Source organism: Buteo buteo, chromosome 6 (genome assembly GCF_964188355.1).
Source record: "Buteo buteo chromosome 6, bButBut1.hap1.1, whole genome shotgun sequence".
In the NCBI taxonomy this organism is placed as follows: domain Eukaryota; kingdom Metazoa; phylum Chordata; class Aves; order Accipitriformes; family Accipitridae; genus Buteo; species Buteo buteo.
The window spans coordinates 39,622,978-39,649,843 of record NC_134176.1 but is presented as its reverse complement, the minus strand read 5'-3'; the positions used below and the strand labels follow the sequence as shown (position 1 = coordinate 39,649,843).

At 37.6% G+C, this 26,866-nt stretch overlaps 1 protein-coding gene across 11 annotated transcripts in view; it reads right to left on the bottom strand.

Annotated features, from left to right (window-relative positions):
* PCNX1 (pecanex 1) overlaps nucleotides 1-26,866 on the bottom strand; it is a 95,199-nt gene that overhangs the window by 1,259 nt on the left and 67,074 nt on the right. For 10 of the 11 annotated variants that reach the window (XM_075030539.1, XM_075030542.1, XM_075030540.1 and 7 more), the window contains 16 exons: nucleotides 26,675-26,816; nucleotides 25,110-25,287; nucleotides 24,592-24,700; nucleotides 23,851-23,980; nucleotides 22,656-22,714; nucleotides 21,597-21,812; nucleotides 20,917-21,170; nucleotides 19,751-19,981; nucleotides 18,243-18,343; nucleotides 16,821-16,971; nucleotides 14,944-15,174; nucleotides 14,288-14,562; nucleotides 12,308-12,549; nucleotides 10,777-11,213; nucleotides 9,209-9,349; nucleotides 4,159-5,746 (listed from right to left, as the gene is read on the bottom strand). In XM_075030539.1, the coding sequence (XP_074886640.1) occupies nucleotides 5,606-5,746; nucleotides 9,209-9,349; nucleotides 10,777-11,213; nucleotides 12,308-12,549; nucleotides 14,288-14,562; nucleotides 14,944-15,174; nucleotides 16,821-16,971; nucleotides 18,243-18,343; nucleotides 19,751-19,981; nucleotides 20,917-21,170; nucleotides 21,597-21,812; nucleotides 22,656-22,714; nucleotides 23,851-23,980; nucleotides 24,592-24,700; nucleotides 25,110-25,287; nucleotides 26,675-26,816 (3,038 nt within the window). In that variant the 3' untranslated portion in view covers nucleotides 4,159-5,605. Of the gene's footprint in view, nucleotides 1-4,158; nucleotides 5,747-9,208; nucleotides 9,350-10,776; nucleotides 11,214-12,307; nucleotides 12,550-14,287; nucleotides 14,563-14,943; nucleotides 15,175-16,820; nucleotides 16,972-18,242; nucleotides 18,344-19,750; nucleotides 19,982-20,916; nucleotides 21,171-21,596; nucleotides 21,813-22,655; nucleotides 22,715-23,850; nucleotides 23,981-24,591; nucleotides 24,701-25,109; nucleotides 25,288-26,674; nucleotides 26,817-26,866 lie in introns of those variants that run through there. The other variant, XR_012650775.1, reaches the window with a different exon arrangement.

The window sequence follows — 26,866 nt, the reverse complement described above, 5'->3', positions numbered from 1 at the left end:
AGCACAGGAACACAGAAGCAAGTTCTAGGAGACAGATAATGTTTTGGTTTGATTTCTTAAGAAAGCAGAACATCCAATCTTTAGTTTGAAACACCCAGAGCTGCCCAATGAATAAATTACTGTCATTTTTACATTTGAATTCACTTTAACTCAGAGGGGTGAGATGATGGTGTAACTCTCTGTACCAGCTTGAAGAAATGTGAGATAGTATACAGACAGCAGCTGAGTATTTTTAAATTAGTATCGCTGTATCAACAAGTGCTTCATGACAGTGTAGCGTTCATCAGGACTTTACACAGTGCTGCACTTGGCTATCAGCTCAAGGACCACAGAAAGTTAGAGATCACTGATTAAACCACACTAGGTAAAATATTGCCCTGGGAAGGATGAAGAATGGAAAATTACTGAGCATAGAGACAGTACAATAGTGTTCTGGGCTTTGAAAAAGATTCAGAGGGAAAGGAAATCTATGATAAATATGCAAAATGTTTCAACAATGACAAGAGAAAAACATTTTAACTGTGGAAGAGGGAGCACACAGCACTCATTTATGTAAAAGCATGAAAAAAGGTACGATGCTGGCAGTAACATAGGAAAAGCTGAGGTTTTCCTTCCTACTACTACAGCTATGTAAGAGAAAAAAAAAATAAGAGAATCCTTCACTAAAGGCTGATTTGAGTAAGCTTAAAATAGTTGTTACAGGGAATTTGTGAGAATGACATCTTAAGAGAATGCAATAGTGCAATAAATGACAACAAGTGAAAAAAGGATTTTTTATTTCTCAGTGTTTCTCCACTGTCAATACTGTCCTTTTGCTGCAACATGTTGCAAAAAACTCTCTGCCTTTTCCATTTTAAACAGCTACAATATTTACAGGCTGTTTCCAGTAACACACGCAGACACATACACACTCACAGACACGCAGGTACATATATCCCTGTCCCTGGCAAGGTATCCGTTTGCTGGTAGAGGCAATATAATATTTTCATTGTCCATTAAAACCCCAAAAGCCATCCTCCTGTTTATGCTCTACTCCCCTCTCCCTCCATTTCCTAGCCAGCAGCTTATTGTCAAGCTTTTGGGGGTGTCTGTGTAACATGTTAACATACCCAGCTATTTGATCACCATCTTTCAGATTTGTGGACTAGGTGTATTGGGATTATCTATTCAAACTGTACATACCAGAAGTCATAAAAATTGCTCATACTCAGATGTCTGTGACGGAGTGATGTATGTATACTCCTGAAATCTTTTGGAGCAGCCATCTTAATCACCTTTTTGGAAATATGCATATCATGCTGGGGTGAAACAAGCCACATGCTTTACTTCCCACCAAGGTGTTATGTACCCACTTTTTTACTAAGGCACCAGTAATTACCGGTATAATTTCTGAAAGAGTCCAGCGCAACTGAATGTACTGCATTAGATTATCAAATAGCAAGCCAGACAAGAAAAGAATAGATGCCTATATAATAGGTATAAAATTCCTTAATAAAATTAAGTACATAAAACCTGTGGTGGTATAACCCCGAATTCAATATAAGTTGAATAATATTTGAATAATATTGTTAATGGTAAGAAATGCAATATCCTGCTCCATTTTGTGAACGGAGAGTTCTGTAATTGAGAAAGATCTTTAAAGCGGTGTCTTTGTATCTACACTCCTAGGTCATATGGTGTTGTGTGCATTATCAGAGAAATGATCTGAAGTTGAATCTAATTGTAAGGCATCTCTTCTCCCCTCTCACCCTCACACCCTAGTTCAGACCAAGCTTTATGGCCACTTGCCAAACAGCCAAGGGCATGGAACCGTGCCACGAGTCTTCATCTTTCACCTCACCAGTCATCTAGGCTTCTTGTAAGAGTTCTTCAGTTCCCAAAGGGGTTGTGAACATAGGGGTAAGGAATGCCTTGTGATGAACTACACAACCAACCAGAAAAATCAAGACCACCACTCAGAAATACGCCATATGGCCCAGGCAAACCTACATGGAATTACCTCAAAAAATAATCATCATCATCTCTCCCCCCAACTTTGAAATCATTTCACAAATGCTGAATCATGAGATCCCCAGAACTCGTCACAAGTATCATACAGTGCAAGTGGCACAGAAGTCTAGCTGTCATCAGTAGCATCACATACATTTCAGGCTTTTGTTTGTCTGTTTTAGTCAGAACACTTTAAAAGATTTCACAAGGCTGTGAAATGGGAAGAGGTTTTAAAAAAATTAAGTAGCAGCCATTTTTACCAATGAACATAATCTAGTTAGTGGGGTTTTCAAGCATTTTTCTGTAGTTGAATATCTGTTTTAGGGAGCAGCAAGTCCTTACGTATGTACACATAGATACCACCTTTGAAGAAATCTGAGAGAAACAAAATCCATTGGGATCTACCTGGAAGCTAAAACAACTGGACTTCACTGGAATGTTCTCATGGCAAGAGAATATCACACAATGCAAGGGGACAGAGTTAAAGTACTCATCTATAATGGGTTTTCATGAAACCTTAAGAAAGATTAAAGAAAAATCTGCTCTATGCTGAGCTCAATCTCGACTGACAGGACTAATTGGAAAATATCCCATCTTTTCCACACTCACAACAGGAGAAAGATACTATGCATCAAGACAAAGGCCAAAGAAAACAAAAGATGAAATTATCTCCATCTGGAACTGAAGTTTCCACAGACAGATCTATCCTGCGGGGATTTAGAAGAAAACAAACACAGTTTCTGTTGTGCAAATGACAAAACAAAGACAAACTTTGCACAAACCAACATAAAATCATATGTGTATCTTAAGAGTTCTGAATACAGGAAAACTTTGAAAAAAGTTACTTTTCCAAAGCCTTATGGAAGAGTGAAATTTCAAGCAGGTGGCTTCTGTTGAGCAGATCTGGAATAGATCTGAGCGCTATGTGAATGGCTTTACAACACGTGTTTGCTGAATACCTGAAAGAAGGTATTAACCTGTTAACTGGTCACAGTAAAATCCATCTCCTGAAGGCAACACACCAAAAGCCTGAAGATTAAAAAAATCGAAAGATTCATCAATTCTCTTTGCCCCTTAAAAAAAGCCTTTCTTCCTCCCCATCTGCTGTTTGCTGATCTAATTCTAGGCAGTTACAAATTCTCTAGAATTTTCATGTTAACAAGCCATTAACTCCTATCATGTCTATTACCAGCAATGGACATTGTCATTATCTTGCCCTGAAGAGAGTAGAAGAGATTGTTCAGAGCCAGCATTAACATCCTGAAAGTTGCTTCAGTCAAGTTTTTTTAAAAAAAACAAAAACCCTACATCTTTTGTTTTTCAGTCATTTGTTTATCTCAAGGCTTCAGTAGAAGAAAAAAACTCATGCAACTAATAACTAATGGGGGCCTATTTTAAAAAAAATTCCTCTTTCTAAAATGAAGCAATATTCTTAGTGATATGGGAAACCGTGTAATTATCTGAAGGGAAGGACACAGAATAAAACCTTAACTAGAACACCTTCAATTCAAAACTTAACAGATTTTCTGCGTTCCTGACAGCAATATTACCAGACTGCTGAAGAAGGTTCATCTACTGTACTACATTTTCAGATATGCAGGAGATGAATTCAACTACACTGTAATATGCACATATGATAAACTACGTGGAACAGCAAAATTATTTCAATGGTGGCAGATCCAGAACTGTGCATTTATACCAAGACTAAATGGGACTGCATATGCATAAACCAAATAGTAATATGCAACTAAGATGCACAGTACTTCAAGTACAAGTTTGCATAGTGTATGATGTAAGCAAGGTCCCAGTATAATTTACTGGGAATGGTATCAAGAACTGACTAGCTACCAGGCACACAGACTTACCCTTTCATGGCTAGATGGCATACAGTGACTTGAGTCAAGACACCAATATTTCTTAGGTAGCTGTTTCTTCCTTTGTTTCTTCTCACCCCATATAATTTCTCTTACATTAGGTACATAATGGACAAAGTTTCTCTGATGTCAGAGAAATAATTACAATAACCTCTCTGGTATATCAGAAGTCTCTTCTGGTTACCTTACATATAAAGAAGCAGAGGTGACTGGGAAGAAGATGGCTGCTCCCAAAAGCTATGACTGTGTGCAGTTTCCCCACAGAGTCCTACATAATTACAGGTCAGAAACAGGAAACAATCACAACAGGTACATTTTTTTCTTACGGATTAAGAGAAGTGAGTCATAGGAACTGCAAGTAAAGAACAAACCAGTTTCCCTCTCACACTCCCATGATAGTTCTGAGTTACTTGTTTCCCTGAATACACACTTTTAAAAAAATACAATAAAACCTAGGATATGCAACACATGAATAATTCAACTTCACAGTTATAAATACTCAAATTACACTTACATAGAATATATAATCACAGAAAATAAAATTCAAGTCATAGAAAAGAATGAAGACTAAAGGGAAAGAAAAGGCAAGGTGGCAAAAGTGATACAAGTTTAGGGCTGTGCCTTCTATAAAAGCTCTTTAAAAGCTGAAGTCAAGTTTTTGTTGGGTTTTTCTGTTTTGTTTTTTGGGGGTTTTGTTGTTGCTGGTTTTTCTTTTTAAATTGGATGGAATCAAAAAAACCTTCAAGCATCCATGAAGTAATCATGGACCTGCACCTCCCCCTACAAAACTCAGCTGTCTCTGCCAGAGAAGAGCCAATGAAACAACATAGCCAGCTCTGGGTGTAAAGAAGCAAAGTAGCCATGGCTAGCGAAGGGAGGACAGATGAAAAGTAGTATATTGGGGTCCACTTTAAAGCTAGATGTGTTGTACAGATTTGAGGTACCACTGCCACCACAATAGTCTGATGTAGTACAGGGATACTCAGGTGCTTCTTTATATATTTGTTATTTTACCATTTATTGTGAAGAGGATGCAGCAAATGCACTTGTACGAAATACAGAACATAGAACCAAAACCATGGCACAGCCCTTACCATCAACATGTATATGGAGAGGGAGGGGATTAATCCCAAAGGCAATTTAAATAATGGTATTTTATATACTTATATTTATATATATAAATAAATGTTCTCAGCAATCTCAGGGTTGTTTTTAGTGCATTGCTGTAAAAAAATTAGTGCAGTTCTCATTAATGTTTAGCTCATAAGGAATAAGAATCTATACATCTGTTCAGTCTCTTCTTGCCACACCTGAAACCCTTACACTGTTTCACCAAACTGAAGGTTTGTAGTCAATTTCTTTAAAATAAGGTGGATGAATTCCACTCACTCTGTGACAAGACATGGCAATTTTTGGCAAAACAATTAGAAAAATATGAGGTGCTCTGATCTTAGAACTGAAAAGTTTGTTGATTTAAAGCATTACGCAATGCATAAACAAAATTTATAAACAAAAAGATATGTCTCAACAAATCTATCCTTCATGCAAATGTTTCTTCAGCAGCTAACAACTTTAAGAAATTTCTTACACTTGTTTATTTGGGGAAAGGGACTTAGACAAATGTGTTTCAAGTCCTTTCCTACAACTGGACCGAAGTTTCATGCCCTGGGAGCTGCTTCTTCTGGACCCTTCTTCTCTCTTCGGAACCGTTGGAGAAGGGCAAGTTTCAGTCTCAAAGAGATTTACACTTCAGCCCCAAGTTCAAGGACTCCAGTTTCAACAACAGCAACATATTTATCTTCAATTTGAACCAGCAGGATGGTTTTATCTATATGGGACCGACTACTCGGATCTCTGCTGCAAGGCACCCAGCGGTGAATCACCTGGGGGGAAAAAAGTAGTATAATAAAACATAAGTTCCGTAGGGAAAGCTGCCATATCAAAGTTGTGGCTGATAATTCAAGACCCTTACAGGGCAAAAGAAGCAATAATATAAAGCACTATACTGACTTCGTTGGTTGTTTTTCAGTGACAGCGCACTCACAGATAAGCTACTGATTTGAAGTCTTGCTGGAGATCTGCAGCTTACCTGAGAACAGCCAGCCTTTGATTTCCATTTCAGCAGGAACAAACAACTTGACCCAAATCAGAACCAAATAGTTCATGCAAAGTCAGTAACAACTGAAAAAAGTGTACACATATGGATTTGGGATATTTTGATGCTCTAGCTGTAATAGTCTTAAAATACCTCAGTGTTGTGCAGCACATAATAGCACAGAACTGTAGTTTTATCAGGAGGTAGGTGTAAATTACTGTCTCCTCTAAGTCAAATCCTTTGCCCTCGTTTTGTTCCCTACTCACTGTGAATTCAAGGTTGATCTTCTAAATTAAATTATTCAAAGATAATTTAAAATGAAAAAATATTACAAAAGAGGAAGGGTTTCAGAAACAGTGCCATAAACTACTGTCCCATACTCCCTTGGATCTACAGAATTCAGGTACTTTGATCTGCTGCTTCCAAGGATCCTGACTGATATTGACCATCAGAAGGTCCCTTTTCCATACAGGCCCTTGTACGATCTTGTACATCCCTGCTCAGCTGCCTCCATAAAAACACACCCTTAATTTCTGGGTGCCCCAAAGGAACCACAAGGATGCTCCAGTAACACAGTTTTAAGTATTGCCAGCTCCACAGAAATAGAGTTATCTCAAATTTGCCAGTTGTGGGAAAAGAACCCTAAATTCAAGACAAGGTAAGGTAAAAAGCAAATAAAATTAATTTTCACAAAATCCACGATAGTACAGTTCTCAAGAGTTCTAAAGATACAGGTAGGGGAAAAAAAAAAAAGGACAGAAAACCACAAGTAACCTACATCTTCCAAGATCAAATCCAAGAGACTCCCCTTAATCCTCACTATACCCAGCTGACAGCTGCCAATTTCTCTAACAGTGGGTGAAGGAGATTCAGCTTTGTCCACTGCATGAGTTCTATACTGTATCCAAAGGGACAGTATTTCAGCCAGGGAAGCATGGCATCTTTAGTTCCCCTTCATTTGATGCAACAGCACAGTATTTAAGCTGTCTATTCAAGTTTGACTTCAGAGGCTGTCCAAATAAACTTTTTACGATGCTGTATGGAATAAGGCCAGAAATAATCTATCCCCAGACACATAAAACATTTCCCAATAAAGTCCAAGTACTACATCCTTGTTGTCCAACTTAAAACTGGTGCCTTTGAGACAGCCAAGGGCTCAGTTTTACCATCTCTTCTATCATGATTGGTATTTATTTGATACCCATAAGTGACAGATAACATGCAAAATGATGTCACTAGACAGTCAAGAGGTAATAATCTCTTGCGGGGGGGAAAAGGGTTCTTTCACATGCCAGTGTCAGGTATCATAGAAAGATAATGCAGAGTATCCCTTAATCTCAAAAGTCCTGGAAAAAGTAGCTACTATACAAAGAAGAGTGCTAAATTTCATTTCCTTGAAGAAACCCTATAATGTCTTCATGTATTATATATACTGTACTGTATACTCAGCAAAATAAAAAGCAAAAGTTCGGAAAAAATGCTTTATGTAGTAGGAAAGTTTTAAACAACTGAGTGCTGAACTTCATACTGAGAGCACTGACATAAGGCTTTGGCTGGTAAACTGCTTGATGAGCAGCATCTCAGCAGGTAAGAATCATTTCTGCCTGTTTGCAGAAAGGACTGCAGCTGCAGGATCAGAAAGGGAAGACTGTCCTAAGAGCTAATGGCTTTACTGATACTAGTATGTTTAACCACAGGCAGCTGAAGCATGCAGTGGAAACTATGTCATCAAGTTAAATCCTCTCCTCATAATCACACATAGGATAATCTGGTGCTTTCCTCCTTTCTTCTTAGGTTAAAAGATGCTCTTCTAAAAAAACCTGCCAGTATGCTGCACCAAAAATAGATGAGAAGCATTCAGAACAGTAGCTTACTCTGACCTTCAAATCCTCTTGTTTTAATCCTTCTGTAACATAAATCACTGTACATGTCAGCATGCTGCAATTTGCAAAATACACTCACGAACTCCTGAAAAAAACTGCCTAATGATACCAGGCAACAGGTCGTGTTTCAACACAACCCTTTACATTCACCATCTTTAAGACTTCCTTGATCTGCAACAGCTAGCAACAAATTCCAGAAGTATAACGTCCAAACCCAACGTAACTATGAATGTTTACAACATTCTACTCCTAGGTGTTGCCTATGAGTAACCCTACTATCTTAAGAGTGGACTGTCAACTGTGATACAATTATTTGTGGAAGGAATTTATTTCCAGGGCCCTTCCTTCATATACATGTAACATCAAGGAAGATTTGGCATACACTGTGTTATCAGCATATTACCATTTCTTACCTCAAGTTTGCGCATACATCCACAATGATGTGGATGTGAACTGTCAGACAGCAAAATCCAGCCCCTGAATACAACTGAGGTAAGCAGTCAATCAAAGCAAATTCTTATAAACTGTCAGAACTGACATATTCCAAATGAAAAAACAGTTGTATTGATAAACCAGTGCAGATGCAATGCCAGTGACTCTTCCCTTTTACTATTTATCACTGAAAGAATACTCACTGGAGCATATTTATAGACATACAAGTCTAAAAAAATGTATGCCTCAGTAAAAAACAAAAAGCCTCAAAGATAGAGCTGTTTTCTTTTCCTCCTAAAGAGAGCCTAAATTGGGAGATAAGTTTTCTAACTAATGCAGTGAATTTTTATAAAATGCAGATACAACACACCTAAGGAAAAGGGAGACGGAGTTTCAAGTCATAGGCTTTTGCAAGTTTTAGTTACAGCAGATTTCCTTCTTAAAGGAAAGGAAACACCTATCACATACCTACTATATAATAGAGACATCTAAAGACAATCTCACTTCGCTCTATTTTCATCTGAATAATTTAAAAACAAATGCTGTTAACCACTCAATTAAGGACTCATTGGCAAATTGGCCTTCTATGTTTGCTCAAGGATTGACAGTTTAAGGAAAGGAAAATGAAGGTTGGATGAATGAGTGCAATGCTTGAGAGCTCATGACAAGACCTGGAAGAAGGCAAGGAGGGAGAGGCGGTTGACAACATCTGAGTCATCATCCTGCATCTTTTGGATACAGTTGCAGAAATATCCCTCTACTTCAAATCAAGATTCTAGACCTGCTTTTGTAGGAACAGCGACTTGGAAGACAGCTGCTGATCCAATTTACTACTACTACGTGTATCTTTGGCCTTAACATCAAGGCAGACTGCCATAGAATCAAGACACTCCCTTTTTTAAAAGATAGCTTGTCAACTTCTAAGCAAAACTTACATGGCCTTCCATGCCTTCCTGAGGACTCCAGTCTTTCCAGCTGTTTCTTCCAGCTTTTAGCCGTATCACCTCATCTGGCCACTGCAGCTCTTTCCTTTTTGACACGTTGATCCCTTCCAGTACTTGACTGGGATCCATTAACTATAAGTAGGAATTGAGTTTTGACTGTTAGTTCAGCCAAAATTTAAAAGAAACAGATAAACTGTAATCTTTTGCATACTTCCAGAGAACTGAGTTTAACGAACAGAAATCAATTTCTGACCAATTTCAATGTTGGAAACTCAAACTCCAGGCTAGGAAAAAGCTTGAACAGCACAGAATTTGGAAATTAGTCTGTGGTTCCAGACACAGCTGACAAGGTACCAGTTCACTGCTGTCTGAAGCAGCAGCTCTGGTTCCCTTTCCTACCCCTTCTTTCAGTTACACTAGCTCATGGCAGGGTCTGAGGAGCTGGCACAACACAAGCATTGGCAGCACATGGTCCAGTAGCAGGGAAGAGTTAAGTGATGATGAGCTGTTAAAACTGGCTCATCACTTCTTACAGAATATTTTAAGAAACATGGTCAAACATGGTCTTGGAGAATTTACTGTTAGATTGAAGAACTATTTATCTACCAGCATGGTTATTTGAGACCCACTGCATGTTTTGAAGTAAACTGGCCTTTCCACAGGGGCAGCAGGAGAAAACTCCTGCAAACTGCTTTGGGACAGAGAGAACTGCATTATGTCCACCATCCAAGGGCACATGTCAACTTTGCCTGTATCCTCCTCATGGAGGAATTAAGCAGTTTCATGAAAGGGCCCTTGCCTGCAAACTAAAGCTACTAAGTACAGACCTGCAAATTAGTTTAACTTTGCCCACTATGATGCAGTTTACAAAGTATTACTCTAAAATGAGGTGATTTCAGCAACAAAATCATGTTTGTTATGATCTATCCTATTAAACACACTTCTTGATGTTTCCCACTAATACACTACCAAAAACATATATGTGGGGCTAATAAAAGCTAGAAGAGCAAGAATACAAATTTCTGCATTTTCACAAAATCAGTAAGGCTGCCATGATTAACTTAGTCAATGGTGTACTGCTTGCTGCTCAGTAAACCCAGGCTTGTGGCAATATCCGAAGAATACATATGAAAATGAATAAATACATATGAAAGTGAAAATGAGTACTTTTACACTTACTTTTGTGGAAAATCTACTTGATTTAAAAGAAAAAAGCTAGTTGCTTTCTGCCCTGCAAATGGAGCTGTTTAGCTTTACATGTTGTAATGAATAAAGGCAAACTAAGTATGAAGAAGAACTGAGTTCAGCTGACGTTCTCAAAACTGCACTACAGCAAAACATGTAAGTAATGTAAACTGGGATGTCTAAGCATGTAGGAAGGCTGGCTGTCCAGAAAACCTTTTCTTCACATTAGTTCTCCAAATGTAACTGCACAATAGTTGTACACTGAGACATTCCAGACTGTGTGTATTCAAAAGTAGTGATTTCAACAACATACAAGGTAACACTAACAAAAGCATGTGGAAGCATAGGTTAACTTGTTCTTCTGGACTATTCACCTGGATTCTGTAAATAACGTCATCCTTTTTGGCTTGCATTTGATTTGCAGGGCTTGCATTACCACCTGACTGAGTTTCAGTTGCATTACTCCCTCCTTCTGTCCCTAGAAAGCCCACAAGGGCATGCTGTTTACAGGCTGGGATGCTTTGGCTGGAGCTGCTAGAAGAAGGCAGTCCATGCTGTGCGCTGACCCCAGTCTGGCCAGTAGGTTCCATTTGGTTCACCATAGACAGGCGGGACTGGATGGATGATGGGAGGTTACGAAGGGATATCTGACTGGTGGAAGAGCGCCGACAAGGCACAAAGCCTGTTGTGGATGTGCGAAGAGATGAATGACGACTGCCGTAGCAATAAGATGAATGGCTAGCTACCGAGGCACGGGCAGGGGAATGTCTGACAAGGCTCGACTGCACAGAGTGAGAGCTGTGACTGGTGCCTAAAAGCAAAAGATACAGAATCAGGAGAGTTTGATAAAGCCTCCCACCCACATTAGATTGCCAACACACATATGTTTTAGCACTTAGATACAAAACTGATGGGTCTAACAACATCTGAAACAGCTGTATTGCAGAAGACCTCTGTTGCATTTCATATAGCAGAGCATTTGAATACATTCCATTCATCTTATCTCAGAATTTTATATTCTGTTCAATTCACAATCCCTGCAAGACAAGTAAGCTTGGAAATGCTTCAGCCTTGCTCTTCCCACATTAACAATTTGTTTCTTAATATTAAGATTTAAGTTTCCCATGCTTAAGGCATTAAGGCAGGTAGAGATGTCCGTGTTTCAAAAAACTAAATATTCTTTCTTAATATGCTTGACTGGATGTTCAAAGATTAGTCAGAAAATTTGTTAGAGCAAAAGCTGTTTTTAAACAAGTTCAGAAAAATTTAATACCCTTAAAGTGAAAAACAGGAATTGCAGTTTATGAGCATTTGTGTCATTGCTTTTCCTATACTAAGTACTTGTAAATACCTCTCCACAGCTGATAGATCTAATTACATCATGTAAAAAAAAAGTTCATTCAACTACACAGACTTTTATATTCTTTGTGAGTAAAGGCAGTGTTTGGAAAGCTTTTTCTCAGCTTTACTATTTATCACCTCCCTAACTACAGTTCACTATGGACTCCTAGATAGGATTCAGCTAAAATACTATGGAAATAGAGAATCCATTCCGCTGTATAAATAAGAAACATAAAGACATTCACAAAAAATGACAAGTTTAGCATTTGCAGACTATACAACAGAAGCAAAAAGATCCAATCTGTAGAGACGTGTTATCAAAAGTTATTTAATCTATTTTGCCAGCACAACTATACTCCTATTGCTCAAATTTCTGTTTGGGAACTTTGTATTACATAAAATGGTACTGTAGCTTGATATGAATCCAGCAGGTGTTAACACCACAAAATCAAGTCACTTTTGTTTGCTTTTTAACTTAGGCCTGATCCAAAGAACTGGAAGGCCAGTTCTGTCTATAGGATTGTACTTGTATAAAATTGTTGCTTTGTGTTATTTTAATTTTACCCAGAGTGGAGGGATGAGTTGGTGGATGAGCTGCAGGAAGAGTTATGGGATGAGCTGCAACAGGAGGGTGCTGTACTGCTCCAGGTCCCTGCCCTGTAGTTGCACTCCCTCCTCCTTGCGACATGCTGCTCTGCGACTCATTGATAGTTGCATTGTTACTTGTGCATGAAGCTCCACCTCCAGCATCTGAATCTTCAATATTTCCACCACTATTGCAGCCAGCTCCACAGCCTTTCCTTAGTCTGAAAACATAATGCAATTGACACTTTAAGTCAGGCCTTGTAATCATCAGGATTTTAAGAAATGCCTTATAATGACAAGTGAAAGGCTTTACTCAGCACAATCCACAGCATTCCCTAAAAATCTGATAAAACTTGACTTTATTTTCTCAGAACATGCTTTGCAAATATAAATACTGCTTTCTAAGGGATTGCAATTTTCTTCATGACAGCTATTCAGGTAACAGTTATTTATGATAAGCCAAATGCTCATATAAAATAGCTTTTGAAAAAATCAAGCCACCTCTACAGTACAATAAAGTGATAAAATTCTAAATATAAAATGCTGGTAGAACATACTGGTTATTTTGTAACAGTTTAGTACAGTTTATGCTCCTTCACACACCAGTCATGTATTCTGATACCACAAAATCTTTGTCTATTCAGATGAGCAGGAAAAGAATCTTTGTTGGGTTTTTTGTTTGTTTACTTTTGTTGTTGGGTGTTATTTTTTAATGTATTGGATTTCTTGTTACCTTCAGTAATGTACACAGTTGTTTGAAGCACATATTGTAGTTATCACAAATCCTCATGTGAATTTTGAGCATTCAGACAATAGGTTATTGAACATTTTCCAGTGTATATAACCATACAGGCTACCACAAACCACATTGTTTGCATTAATAAACTTCAGACAGACACAAAAAACACAGCACATTCCTCCTCCCTTCAATTTCTACATTTTATTATTTTTCTTTATCACACTCAAATACACTGAGCATTCCTTTCCAATTTTATTTGCCCCTGGGATCCAGAATCCCAAATCATACACAACTTGGATCCAAATACTTTTCTGTGCCATACTTTCACCTGCTATTCTATCCATGTGTCAGACAAGCAGATGGTGACAGAAGAAAAACACCACAGACTGTAGTAAGTGTGACATATTCTGGAGTGAAACAGCATGTTCTGTTTTGATGTGCTGTAGATGTCTAAGTGTAAGTATGACCATCAGAACAGCTACAGGACTTTCAACTACAGCACCAGTTCCTGGAACTGGTAAGAACTGGGACACACATTTCTGAATGCCACACACAGCTGCCACTGTTGCTCTTGGAGCCACAGTCGTAAGGGGCCAGAAGTGCAGTAAAAGTTCTCATGGCTATAAAACACAGCACAGCAAGAGTTTGTACTGGGTTACCAAAGGGTCATGTGGAGAGGGGATTATATTATCCCTCCAGTTACTTGTTCTGGGTCTGACATACAGGGTATTTATAAGCACTCATGAAGTTCTGAACAACAACTACAGCTTGTGTTGCTACGCATGAGCATACCCTAACAACATTAATATTGGCACTTGCATGCTAAATATTTGCAAGACAGGAACCCCACCAAATAGTCCTGATTCTGTAAAGATGGTATTATAGACTGCAAAAGTTACAATACTGAAAAAAATAATACAGAAATTGCATTGTCTCATTCTTAGACCTGACATTAGAACTGAAGTTGTAGTTCTTGCACCTAGACTTTGTCTTGTTTTTTCTGGGCACTCATTTACATAGTTACTTATATGCCTTGATGATTAATCCTGTACCAAAGCAGTTGCCATATGCTACAGATGTGCCTGAAATGAAAGTCAAGGCTTATTTATTTTTATGTGACTGAATATTAAAAATTATGCTGTGTTGGGCATGTACGAGACTAGTTAATGGAATATGAGAGTATGAACACGCACTAATGAGAACTCATTTCCTCAGCTCACCTGTGCCACGTAGACACTATGAAGTTTCTGATGTTTCCTAAGCTGATAGCTCCCCCGAGAATCTCCTTAAGCTGTTCATGACTATCTGAGTAGGAAGTAGTCAAAGGTGAGACGTAGATTGGGTATCCAATTGGCTGGTCACAAGAGGAGTTGATCATGTTCCTCAGAGCTTGTTTTGCATTTTGGATGCTTCCTCTCTCTGGATTACGATTACGCAGGAACACAAGCTCCTGCTGTTGTCCTGCCCACAGGCCACGCACACACTCCTTATTCACCTGCAAAAGCCAAGTAGAAAGGCTGTGTCAAAGTGAAACAGTGAGAGTGTGTGATGACTGCTTTGCTGCACTAAGGCCTTCACAAGCGTATGTAATACTGCATTGCAGAACTGCAAGCATTCATATTCACTTATTTAAAAGGCTGAACTTACGGACACAGGCTGCAACAGTGAGAATAAAGCAAATCTAAGAATGGGATGAGATAAGATATTTTAAGTCAGGAACTGATTTTCTCATTAAATACTTCCACTATATGAGAAGCAGCAGCCCTAGCAATGACAGATCAATAACAACAGAAATTGAGTTGAGCCAGGAGTTCGGTATGGTTATAAAAATATACCACAACGTACTGTCACATTGCAGACCGTGCACAAAGCTTACCTTAATGACCCTAAAACTGAGATACCGCTTATTTAGCATAATGATTTTATATTCATTGGTGCCATCATCCATCACATGACGCAGAGCAAGGAGGGAGGGAGAATTGGAAAGAACTGCACTCCGCCAAGCAGGGTCCCCTTCATGTGCTATAACTAGATTTTCTTCATGGGTTGTTATGGCTTCATAAAGGACAGAAGGATCATCATATTCATCTGGAGAAGTGAAGTGATCCTGTTTCCAAGAACACATGTTAAGTAACATATGATCAACATTTTAGATGTAACTACAGACAAAGAAAATCAAACATTTCACACCTCTAACTCTTGAAAGGCTCAGTACTTTACGTGAAGTTAGACATCAAAATATCAGATACCTATTAAAGAACACTGTTAAAGATGATCTCTCTTCCAACAGATTAGTTTTGTTTGCTTGTGTTTGCTTCTAACTTAAAACCAAAATGACTGGAAGGACCTGCCTATTACTGATTCCAGTAAGTTTCTAGTTGAATTTTATACTAGATTTATATTTATTTATATTGTTTACAGAAGCATTTTAGTTTTAGCTTCTTAGCTTATTCACAAGTCTCCAACTGTAAAACACACTTAAGGTAAACCACTGATTATTCACGAGGCTGTATTATATGAAAATAGCAACAGGAAGAAAACCAATAAGGTTTATCTGTATTTTCTATTAAGAAGTTCACATAAATACTTGATGACAGACTATTTCAGCATCAGATACTATCACACAACATAATTCACCACCAGTCAAATAGAAACACAAAATTTGCAAGTTCAAGTCAGTATTAGGTCACATTATTTTCTGATTAAAAAAGGATAGTGGTTAATAATTAAATTTCCAACACCAGCTGAAGACTTGATATGCTATTGCACTGCAAGTGAATAAAATTACCCTTTAAAGATTAATACAATAATGTTCAGAAAAAACATTTTTCATTATTAGAGATATTTGTATTTTTCCTCACTTTTCATTCTCTGACTCAAGCCCTTTCTGCACAGTAACCCAAATATACTGAGAGCACTTCAGAATTGTTGAAGTGGTACTTCTGCTGGTTTCAACAACAATTTTGTAATTATTCTACTTTGCTAGATGTACTCCTAACATATGCATTCTGCTAAACTAAGGGACTTTGTGATACATGAAGGAGTTAATTCAATCACTGCTAGCTTTGGGGGACTTCTAGACTCTGAAGCAATCTCATCTAGAGTACCAACACTTCCCCCCGCTCACAGAATGTTTATCACTCGGTACATGCTTTCTTGTACTTGCTGAGCTTAGATGAGACATGCACTGGACAGAATTTGAGATTGTTCGTCTTTACCCTCACTTCATTATAAAGACCAACCCCAACTTCATCTTAGTGAAAGGCAACCTTCTCATTCTCACCTGAAACCTTACTGACAGGATCAATGAGTAACGCCAAAGTGTTATTACAACGCTTCAAAGAAAAAAGAACAAGAAAACCAGCTCCCATTGGAGGAGAGGGTTGTGCAGCTTTGAATGGCATGATAACCTTTTAAGCCAATCTCATGTTTGTGGGGAGGGGAAGGAGGAAGGAAGATATCAGAGAGGCTGTTCATAAGGGAATTATGTCTAGCTGGATATGAAACAGGGCTTGACATATTCTCTGATCTACACTTGATGTAATTTTCAAGCTCTATGCATAAATTGCATTCCCTTTTCCTCTATATCACCTTCCACATGAGCTATAACAAAACAAAGCACAACACATGATACTCCCCCATTTTTAGTTGTCCACCTCTACCACATGCCCTTTTATTCTCTTCCTCTTTTTTCTCTCTCCCAGATGCTTATTTTTAAAAGAACTGGACACATCTTCCTGTATAATCTCTCACCTGATGTAGCTTAAGTGACATCCGTATTCCAGGAACCACTACTTTCCTCAGCAATTCCATGTCAGCGAAGATCCATTCATCTCTAATTGAAGATATACGGAAGTCACCCTTAAATAGGGCATGCAGGCCATACAAGAAGGATTCCAGATTACTGTTGAGGGGAAAAAAAAATTAATGAAGAAACAGCCCAAATATTAACAGAAATACAAACTTATTCACAATTATCATTACTGACAAGAGCAGAAAATACTGAGCTGTACAGAAAGGCACACAAGTCTTCTCTATAAAGGTTATTTACAGGACAGGACAGGGAGAAGAGAACATACGAGTAGGGATGTGTGTGTAAGCAAAGCCTGGACACTAGATGTCTATGTGCACTCAACAGGCAATGAGTAAACCATACATGCCAGAGATTTTTTGCATCGACTAAAGTAAACAGGAACACTGTGAGGAATGCCTGACTTTATTCTGAAGATTTTTAAAGAGAAAGCTTTCCAGGGAATATAACACCACAATGGACCAGTTGAAGGAAGCTATGTAGCTTCCATTGTGCACACTTTAGTACAGAATAAAAATCTTGACAACTTCATTGTGTTTAAAGGCATTGTTTCCTTTTACTAAGCTAAATTAAGAGTGAAAAATCAAATATGCTCTGATCACTCTTGGGAGTGCATATCTGCAAGACTTTCAGGGGGCAATTGGCTGGTACTTAGAATAATTAGTCAACAATTTCCCTGAAAGTGAAGTAGCACAGGTTTTACAGTCAGCACCCAGCTGACCAATAGCTTCCACGTTCGATTATGCTTCTATTTATTTTCTTTTTAAACCATCATTTCGTGATTTCCTGAAACATACAACTGTATTTTACATTGGTCTTCCCAAGTAAGTTGGGGCTGTCAGTCTGCAAGAAAGAGGATGCTATATGATGACAGAGTTGAGCTGGAGATTTGTACAAAAGAAAACTGCTTGCCACAGAGCCAGCTAAACCGTGAAACTTATAATGGTCTGATCTAACTTCCATCAAGACATGTGTGTTATTCACTTTAAGAAGTTGTCTTCTCCCCCCTATTTCCATACAGGGCACATACTTGGAGCAGGAAATGGAGCTTACATTTAGAACTCAACCAGTTCTTGTTTTTTTCATCAGTTGTAACTGGTCCTTACCCACACCAGAATTTTCACCTTGCATTAGTTCAATAAAACAAAATGCTCAAAATCAAGTTCTCCCTCACTTTCTGTTCTTTGATTACGTTTCACTGGCTGTTATAACAAAGACAAGTTACATAGCATATCTGTCCAGTTTAAGGAAAGATCACATTAAATATCTGGGGTTTTTTATGAAGAGGTACTCATCTAAGACCTAACCTAGGAACCCAGAGGGATTTTGAGGATGGAAAGCTTACAACAACAGTATTTTATTACCTAGACATATGATGTGAAGCTGTTCCCAATGCTCTCCGCCCCAGAACACAGAGTCCATAACACAATGTCACCAGGGGTGAGTCCTTACTTGAATCCAGCGGCTTGTAGTAACAAAAGAAAAAAAAAGAATAGTCAGGTGAACAGAGTAAAGAAATCACCACAGAAACTGTTCTGCAAGAAGTAAAAAGACCCAAACACATAAAGGTACACACACTCAAGCATGCACATGTACCCACCACAACAGTACTCTTGCTCAGACTTTCAACAGGTTTGGTTTTTGGTTTGGTTTTTTTTGGTTTGGTTTTTTTTTAAGTTCTGCAAGTATGTAGAATACTTGTAAAGGCTATACTATATTTGAAATAAGACAAACTAAGCTGAATAGATGCATGCAACATTCCTCAGATACTGTGTATCTTGTATGCAAACTGTTGATTAATGAAATAATGGGTTAAGACAAAAATATTTTTAGTGAATAAGGTGGATTCTCACTTACCGGTTAGGAGTATATAACTATGAGTTAACAGAAAACTTCCCTGCACTACAGCTTTATTCAGGGGAAACTTGTCCTCAGCTCAAAGCCAGTAGTAGCTGTAGAGGATATATAATGCCCTAGATAATAGTATCATTCATTTAAGTGATTAGACCTGACTTTCAATACTTACACAAAATATTTCACAAGATAGTGACTTGGAGGGAAACAATTTTCTTCAGCTGCTTGTCATGTGACTGCAGAACACTAATTCTTACACCCATTAAAAGGGGCTTCTAGTTAAACTTTTACCACCAAAGTAAAATTGAACTCTGAAGTCTTAGATTCTTCATTAAACACATAAATTCATATTCCTGTCTTTCTAATCTCAATCAATTTCTGCTTATTCTCAAAGGCAACACTACTTTGACTGGACCACTGCAGTTTTTTGTAAACAGTAAGAAGTCAAGGCATTCCTCTGCAAGCATACTAATGTTTCTGTTTAAAAGGTGGAAGGATTTGGAGAGGAAAAGGGTTGAATATGGGATGATCATTTCCACAAGCCAACAATTCCAGTGGTCCAAAGGAACAGTATAGCATGACCACTAAGAAAGTAGTAGTCAGTCTTGTAAGCTAGCAACAGGTATTTGGGTTTTGGGGGTTTTTGTTTTGCTTTGGGATTTTTTTGTTTAGGTTAGGGTTGATTTGTAACCACTGACATCTAAGCACAAAACATCAATTCTACAAGCATACCCTTTTGTATGTAGATAAATGCCTGACTAAGATTCAGCAGATGGATTTGAGCTGGTCAATGAAAACTCATTAATGAACAGGTTAAATCATACACTACTTACAGAATTTATTTAAATTCACATCTCAAGAGCAGAATATCAAAATCAGTAAACTATAAATTAATATTTCAATTATAAATCTTAATTTAAAAAAAATCAATATTAAACCAGCCTGTAAAGTCAAACGAACAGGGGAAAAAATGAGATCTTAGAATAGTGAATGGCTTTCCTCACATGTTCATACTTACCTTTTCTCTTCGAGAGCAGCAATATTCTATCCAGTTCAAATAGATCATACAGAAACTCTCTCTTGAGATCCCTGCTAGACGGTGGTCATAATCCTCATCAATATTGGGGTTAAATGTTGGGTCTACATCAACATAATTGCGGTCTGTGCACAACCGCAGTCCTTCCTGCATTGTCTCATTAGCTAACCATTCCTCTAGCTTGGGGGATGTTGTGACATAATAGATGATTCCCTGAAACAGTCGTAATTAAAAATACGAGTCAGTATTGCAATAAAAAAAAAAAAGAAGTCAGCAATATCAATTGTTTCAACTCATTTGCATTATTTTTCTGGTAATAAACAAAACTGATACACAGTAGCATTTATTTAGCTCAGATGCAACAAATTTGCACAGAAAACATAATACAGGTTTGTATACAGGCATATTTTTCAAAGACTGTCGAGATTTCTGAAGCTTGCACTGAAGGAATAAGGAAAGGAAAAAAAGATGGGACAGGACTCCCACTGTAATTTTGCAGAAAGACAATTACATAGGACTTTTAATCTAGTTAACATGGTGGCTTAGATATTGAATTTCTAAAGAATTCAAACACTAAATAAAAAAAAGACAGTTTAACACCCTTGCATTTGCGGGGAGAGGCAGGGGAGAAACACAACTTGTGTGTAAGTGAATAAGTATCTTGGAAATATTTCAACCTGAAAATTTTCAGCTCTGAAAGAGGGTAGCTTATGAAAGACCTCAATTAGTAAACTGATTATCTGAAAGGATCTGAGGCCTGGAGTCCTCTTACAACTGCAGGGTAGGGCTTTTTTTTTTTTTTTTTTTTTTTAAGACAAAGATGGGTTTGGACTTCTTTTAAAGACCAAAGCAGCTTGGCTTTCTCCAAGAGAAATACACTATTTAACTTTTCATTTACAACACAGCTATCACATTTGGGTAACAGCTTTCAAGTTTCTACTCCAGCTTCAGCTAGAAAATGTCCTCTCTTAAGTAATCATCATTACAGCAAACTCTATCCTCCTTTGATGAAGGTGTTCATACATCTATAATTTGTATCACAATCTATGAACTTCTAATGTCTTTCATATGAGGATCAAGACATTAAGCAGTTCCTAGATGCAATCCAGCCTATCTCCCCCCAAGGGTCCTACTGATCTGAACCATACCTTCACATAGTAAGTGGTGAGAATTTTCCGGAGATCAAAGACTTGAAGCATGGAAGCCGCACTGTTGTCAGTGATGCTATAACCCTCCAGAACATACTTTGTCACAAGCACTTCCCAAGCTAGCCAACGCTGCCCAAAGGCAGCATTAAAGGAAAGCATGTGAGGAAGGTGGCCTGGTTCACAGCAACAAAACCCCTCATCTTCCTCTACACCTTCAGTGATGGCCTCTACTTCTCGTTGCTGGCAATAAGTTCCTTAGGAGAAAATACAGAAAAGAAGGAAGAGTTGAACACTTTATACGATTGCTTTAATATTGACTTGTGTTTAAAAGTGTTTAGAATCCAACTTGTCTCTAATTATGTTTCTGTAACACTAAGTGAACTATCTGCCAGTGAACACTAAAGATTTGGACAGCTAAATTTATCACTCTAAAGTCACATTTTAGTTAGTCGTCTCTAAGAATCAATTATGGTAGCCATGTTGCACTAAAATGGAAAGATACTTAGCATCAACTCTGCTAGAGCAAGCTAGTTTTCCCCACCAGTCACAGGGGCATAACGAGGCCCTGCAGCCCATTTTCAAAGCAATTAATTTACAAGATAGAACTGAAAATAACTTAAGTTTCCAAAGCAGAAGTCCACTTTTTAGTACAGACAATTAAAGAAGTGTAACAAACTCACCTCTGAATTCAAGCCCCCTCAGCTGGAAGGTGACCAAGCCATTTCCTATCTCTATAAGGTGTACTAGTGCATTGAGGTAGTCAGAGGCTAGGATGAAGCAGTCCCCAGTACTATAGTTTCCCCACCGACCCAACAACAAGTCTCCACATAAGCTGTGCTGAAGGGAACGCGTTAAATGTTCATAGAAGATTGAATTCAGGTTGTTATCATCTGAACCTGCAGGAAGATTGGATTTGCATTATGTGAATCTGAAGAAAAACACCAAGCTTGAATGTCAAGTATCACTTCACATTGAATCCTACAGTTTTCTTAACAGCAACATTGTTTTAAGGTCATTCTCTCACCCCACCCCCTCTTTTTTTAAGGGACAACTACTCCAAACAAATGCTAAGTGACATTTAGTATTTTTCACCAAGTTTTTTCCCTTCTTAGTCACTCCTCTATTTTCCAACTTATTCCTTCAGTTCCACTCATGCATCTCCCATCAATCTATTCCACATAAGGCACAAAAGCAAATAAGCACAGAAGTATCTCAGTAATGATGTTGTACTGGTCTCACCACCATGACATTGAGACACCCTCAAATAGCTTTTAGCTTTTTTTAATTTTTAATTACTTAAGAAAAATAAAATACTTAATACTAAAGAATAAAAAGCAAAACAGCTTAATGCATACTACAATTATAAATAAAGCAGGCACACGTAAAGGTAAGGGGGAAAACAAGAAAAACTTATAGAAGAGTAAAGAATAAAGCAAGAGAGATGATGGAGGAAAAAATAACAGTAGATATAACAGAAATGTTGGGCAGGGTTGGAGAAGATTGGAGGGCAAACTGATCATGAACCTTATAAAAAAAAATCTTATAAAGAAACATTGCCATTTGAAAAAAACACCACTACCAAAAAAACCCAACCCTAAAAAAACCCTACCAAAAAAACCCCACTCCCCCAAAACAAACAACCCCACCCCCAAACAACTCCACCAAAGAAAAACCCAAACAAAACCAGAACACTTCCCCCCCAGAAAAAGACCCCACCAAAATCAGACTAGGAAAGCTACCTGGATTTCGATCAAGCTGCGAAGCTAGTCTTGTATTTGAATGATCCACACGCTTTGTGCTGAAAATAATAAAGCATACAGTAATAAATTTTGTGTTAAGTAAGAAAAATCTAAGGGAAGAAACTACTAACAGAATAAAAATTGTTAAAAAATATTCCCACTGAAATAGTTTCAAAAAGTTATTTTAAAATAATTTTATATGCGAATTTGCTGCTCTTCCCACGTAAAAGTATTTTCTGCCTATAATAGCACTATGATCCAATACCTAATAAAGATTGTCCACAGTAGATAGCCATAGAAAAATCTTTAGCTTTAGAGATAAGCATATATATTTTCTTAGACAGATATCATAAAGCTTTAGATGTGACAAACTTAAACAATTAACTCAGCACAACTAACATTCTGGTAGACTTCACTGAAAGTGCAGTTTTCAGAAAGTTATTATTTCATTGCCTGAGGTTACAACTTTAACTCTTTAACATAAGATTTGGAATGTTGTATTTAAACTGTTGTAGTGTTAGAAGGGAAAACAGCAATAGAGCAGTGAAATTAAAATTTGATTCTCCATAAATACCAGAACTATCTGCTTGCCCTATATGCTGTTTATCTAACATTTCACTGGTATGATACTCCAGCAACAACACTGGACTTAAGAGAAATAAAACACAGAGAGGTATAATCTAACATGAAGAATCTTGTACTACTGATCCCACCTTGATCAAAAAAGATTTACTTTAAAGATTTTTATATTGAGGTTAGCCTGTTTTAGCTGTGAAATGAGCTATAATGAACATGGGTCAAATACAGTTATGAACTGCCCCCAAAACCTTTTTGTAACAAAAAGGTTTTGTACATAAAATTCACTTTCTGATTAAAATTGCACTTTACAATACTATAATTTTTATGTTGAAAAAAATTACCAGGATGGCATACCTCTAGGTAGAAGCTACTGCAACTGTTGCTAGTTTAAAAACCAGAAACTACAGTATTTCAGAAACAAGTTCACTGAAGACTTTCAGTGCTATAAACTGGGGTTTTTTTGGTTTTGGTTTTTTTTGGGGGGGGGGGGGGCAGCAGGGGGGGAATAGCAGTACTTGGAGGAAAAAAAACAACAAAAAACCAAACCAACACATTTAGCCATAGTTACATTATTAAAAACAAATGACACAAACTTTAAAGGTCTTTTTTCACCTACTTGTAATCTCTTTCCCAGAATTTGACAGGCCTGGCATATGAAGTGATGAATATTGCACTTCCCAGAAAAGGATTCAGTGGAGTAGAGAAGAAAGCTGACACAGCTGCTTGGACAAACAACATGGCAGAATCTGTAGGATAACAGAATTAAGGAAAGCGAAGCAACAACTACTTTTTTTTCAAGCTTCTGTGATAGCACCTGAAACAGACAGCAATGCCAATTAGGAGCAAAACAAGATCTTTAAGAATTTTTATGCAGTAAAGTATCTTTACAGTACCTCCAGCAGTAAGGGGATTTCTGTTTTTTAAAAAAACAGAAATAGGTGAAAATTTGGCACTAGACATGGTAGTCACTCTTTCTCAAAATTCTACACAGAGTACTAACTCAACACTCCATTCAAATCAGTCTACAGAAGCTTAAAATGCAAAACTCAAGAACTAAAACCACAGTTAGTGACTCTTCAAAAAGGGAATAACTGTCATAATAAAAGCTGTGTCATTTTCAGAATGAAGCATCTCCTGCTCTTTCTTTTATGTAAGAATTCTATTACTACTCTACCTGGTACTGTGTATTCATAGCATTGTGGCAAGGCAGAAAGTGTGCACAGTTTTTCATAAACGCTCACTAAACAAACCTGTTCATTCAGTAGATTTAGCCCATAATACATAATCCATTATAATGCAACATTGAGAAGTTATAAATACATGACTTGAGAAAAAAGTCTGCATTTTCAAAGGATACGTGGCACAGCAAAGGGCTGGGCAAAAGCATGGAAGGCAGATCCCCATGTGATCTGCCAGGGAGCAATGTAGGTATATACAAATCTCAATTTATAAAAGAGTTCCCAAAGCTACAGGAAAAAAAAGAAAAAAAAAGAGAGAAGAAAGATTTAGTGATTTGGCCGAGAATCAACATGCTTTGCAGTACACAAATATCCTGAGGAATTTACTGGTCACCCTACAGTTCTTACTGGTCTACCAGAAGCCTTGAGACTTACAAAAAGGATGTAATAATGAAGCAAGTAACATAATATGCACTTCATTGTTCTACTAACAGAAACTCATGAGATGTTTAGAAAGTTATATATGCTTCCTGAAGCAAACAGAAGTGCTTTGGGAAAGAGAAGTCTTAGCTGTCTTATAGCACATTAATTACAGTATCAATAGGACTGATGATCTGGAAGATTACCTATCAGTTAAGACTATCTGTTTTCTGTTTCAGATGACCTGAAACACCTAGAAATAGAGAGTTAAAGTTACCTTGCTGAAGAGTATGGACATGAAGAAGAGATCTAGCAGCATGGTCTCAGTAAAACTTTTGTAATCAAAAGTAAAGAAGAGCACTGTGAAAATAACAGTGACATACTGGCACGTTGGGCTACTGAATGATGAACGCAGTAACTTCAAGCCAGCTATTGTGATCATTAAAGCACCCAACCTGTATAAGAAATTCACACAAAACAGTTACTTATCTGGTGTCCGAAAGGGATTTAAAGACCACATAAATTATTGCTGTCATGCAATGTCAATCTCTTCAAACTCAAGGTTTAGATTTGGGGTTGCTTTTTGAGTTTTTTGGGGGGGCGGAGGGGTTTGTTTGGGTTTTTTAAAGACAACTTCAGATTATTTTTATTTATTTAAATTTACTATCCAAATCTTTCTATCAGTATTCTCAAGCCAATGAATATTCAAGGATTAGCATTATTTGTAAGAGTCTCACTAATTAAAAGAAAAAAAGAGGTGAAATATCATTGTACTCTGAACAGAAACCTGGTCTTTAATTTAGGTTATGAATGTTGAGATGCGAAAATGCTAGGAGTGCTCTAGATTAATCAGCAAGAGGATGTTAATGAACACTGCATTATCATTAGTTCCTGCATGACTATACTGCTCTAGCTTGTATTGGGGCAACCACAACTTAGTGATGGTTTTTTCTCTTAGTAACTGACAGATCAAAGGGTTATAAAAATAATGTTAAAGTAATGTAATGGCTATACTCCTCCCAAACATCTTTTAGTGACAAGATTAATGAACCCAAAGCAAGAACTTACTAGATCCTGGGATGATTAAATTTAAAAACCAAACCCCCAAAATCCAACACCCCAACCCCCAGTACATATTCCATTTTGTTTCAAGATTTATTTTCTCTACAACACTTCTGTTCTAAACCAATAGAACTTCAAACCCAAAAAAGCCACCTGGTCGCTGTTCTCGGAGGCAAAAAATGCAGGGCCTATTAATGAACTCTCATTCACTGAGACAGCCAGATACACTGCTCAAGGGATTATAACTAAGGCTCAGTTTAAGAGGCAGTGTGCAATTCCATCTGGATACAGATTATACTTAGGGGCTGGAAGGCCTAGGGAATTCCTTGAGTCCAGGAAGCTGTAGAGGGGCTGCAAGCTGGCACACCAACTCAGGGTACATTACACAAGTCTCAAACTTTCACGTGACAAAATACCAGAACATATTATCACTATCTTGAACTTGCAGTCCAGATAATCATATTATAGACTCTGAGGATCAACAAGGAAATTCTGGTATCACACTACTAGGTAATTCTGCAACCTACAATCTTTGTAGTATATGCTATGAATTAAATGATTTATGTTTGTGTGGGTTCTTAGTTTAACACTGTAATACTCCATTCAGTTTAAATCAGCAAGGTGACTTGGTTCTATAAGAGCTTTCAAATAACGAACGTCGTTCCTTGCCTTAGTTTTAAGGCAACAGCATTAACTGTCTTCCCATTGAGGCCAGAACTCACTATTAATTTCCCACCACAGCAGACATACTCAGATTACTTGATAGGCTTTTCTACTTACTCAGTATCCAGTTTCTTTGGACTAGCAATATTCTTAGCACTGCTACTAAGCTCATTGAGGACTATCAGTGGATAGATAACATTCTTCTCTACAAAAAGGAGCCAAATGTGAAGTTTCTCAAACCACATAACATGTGCAGCATCTGTCAAGATATATTAAAAAGAAGAAATCAGACTGCACTATCAAATCAAA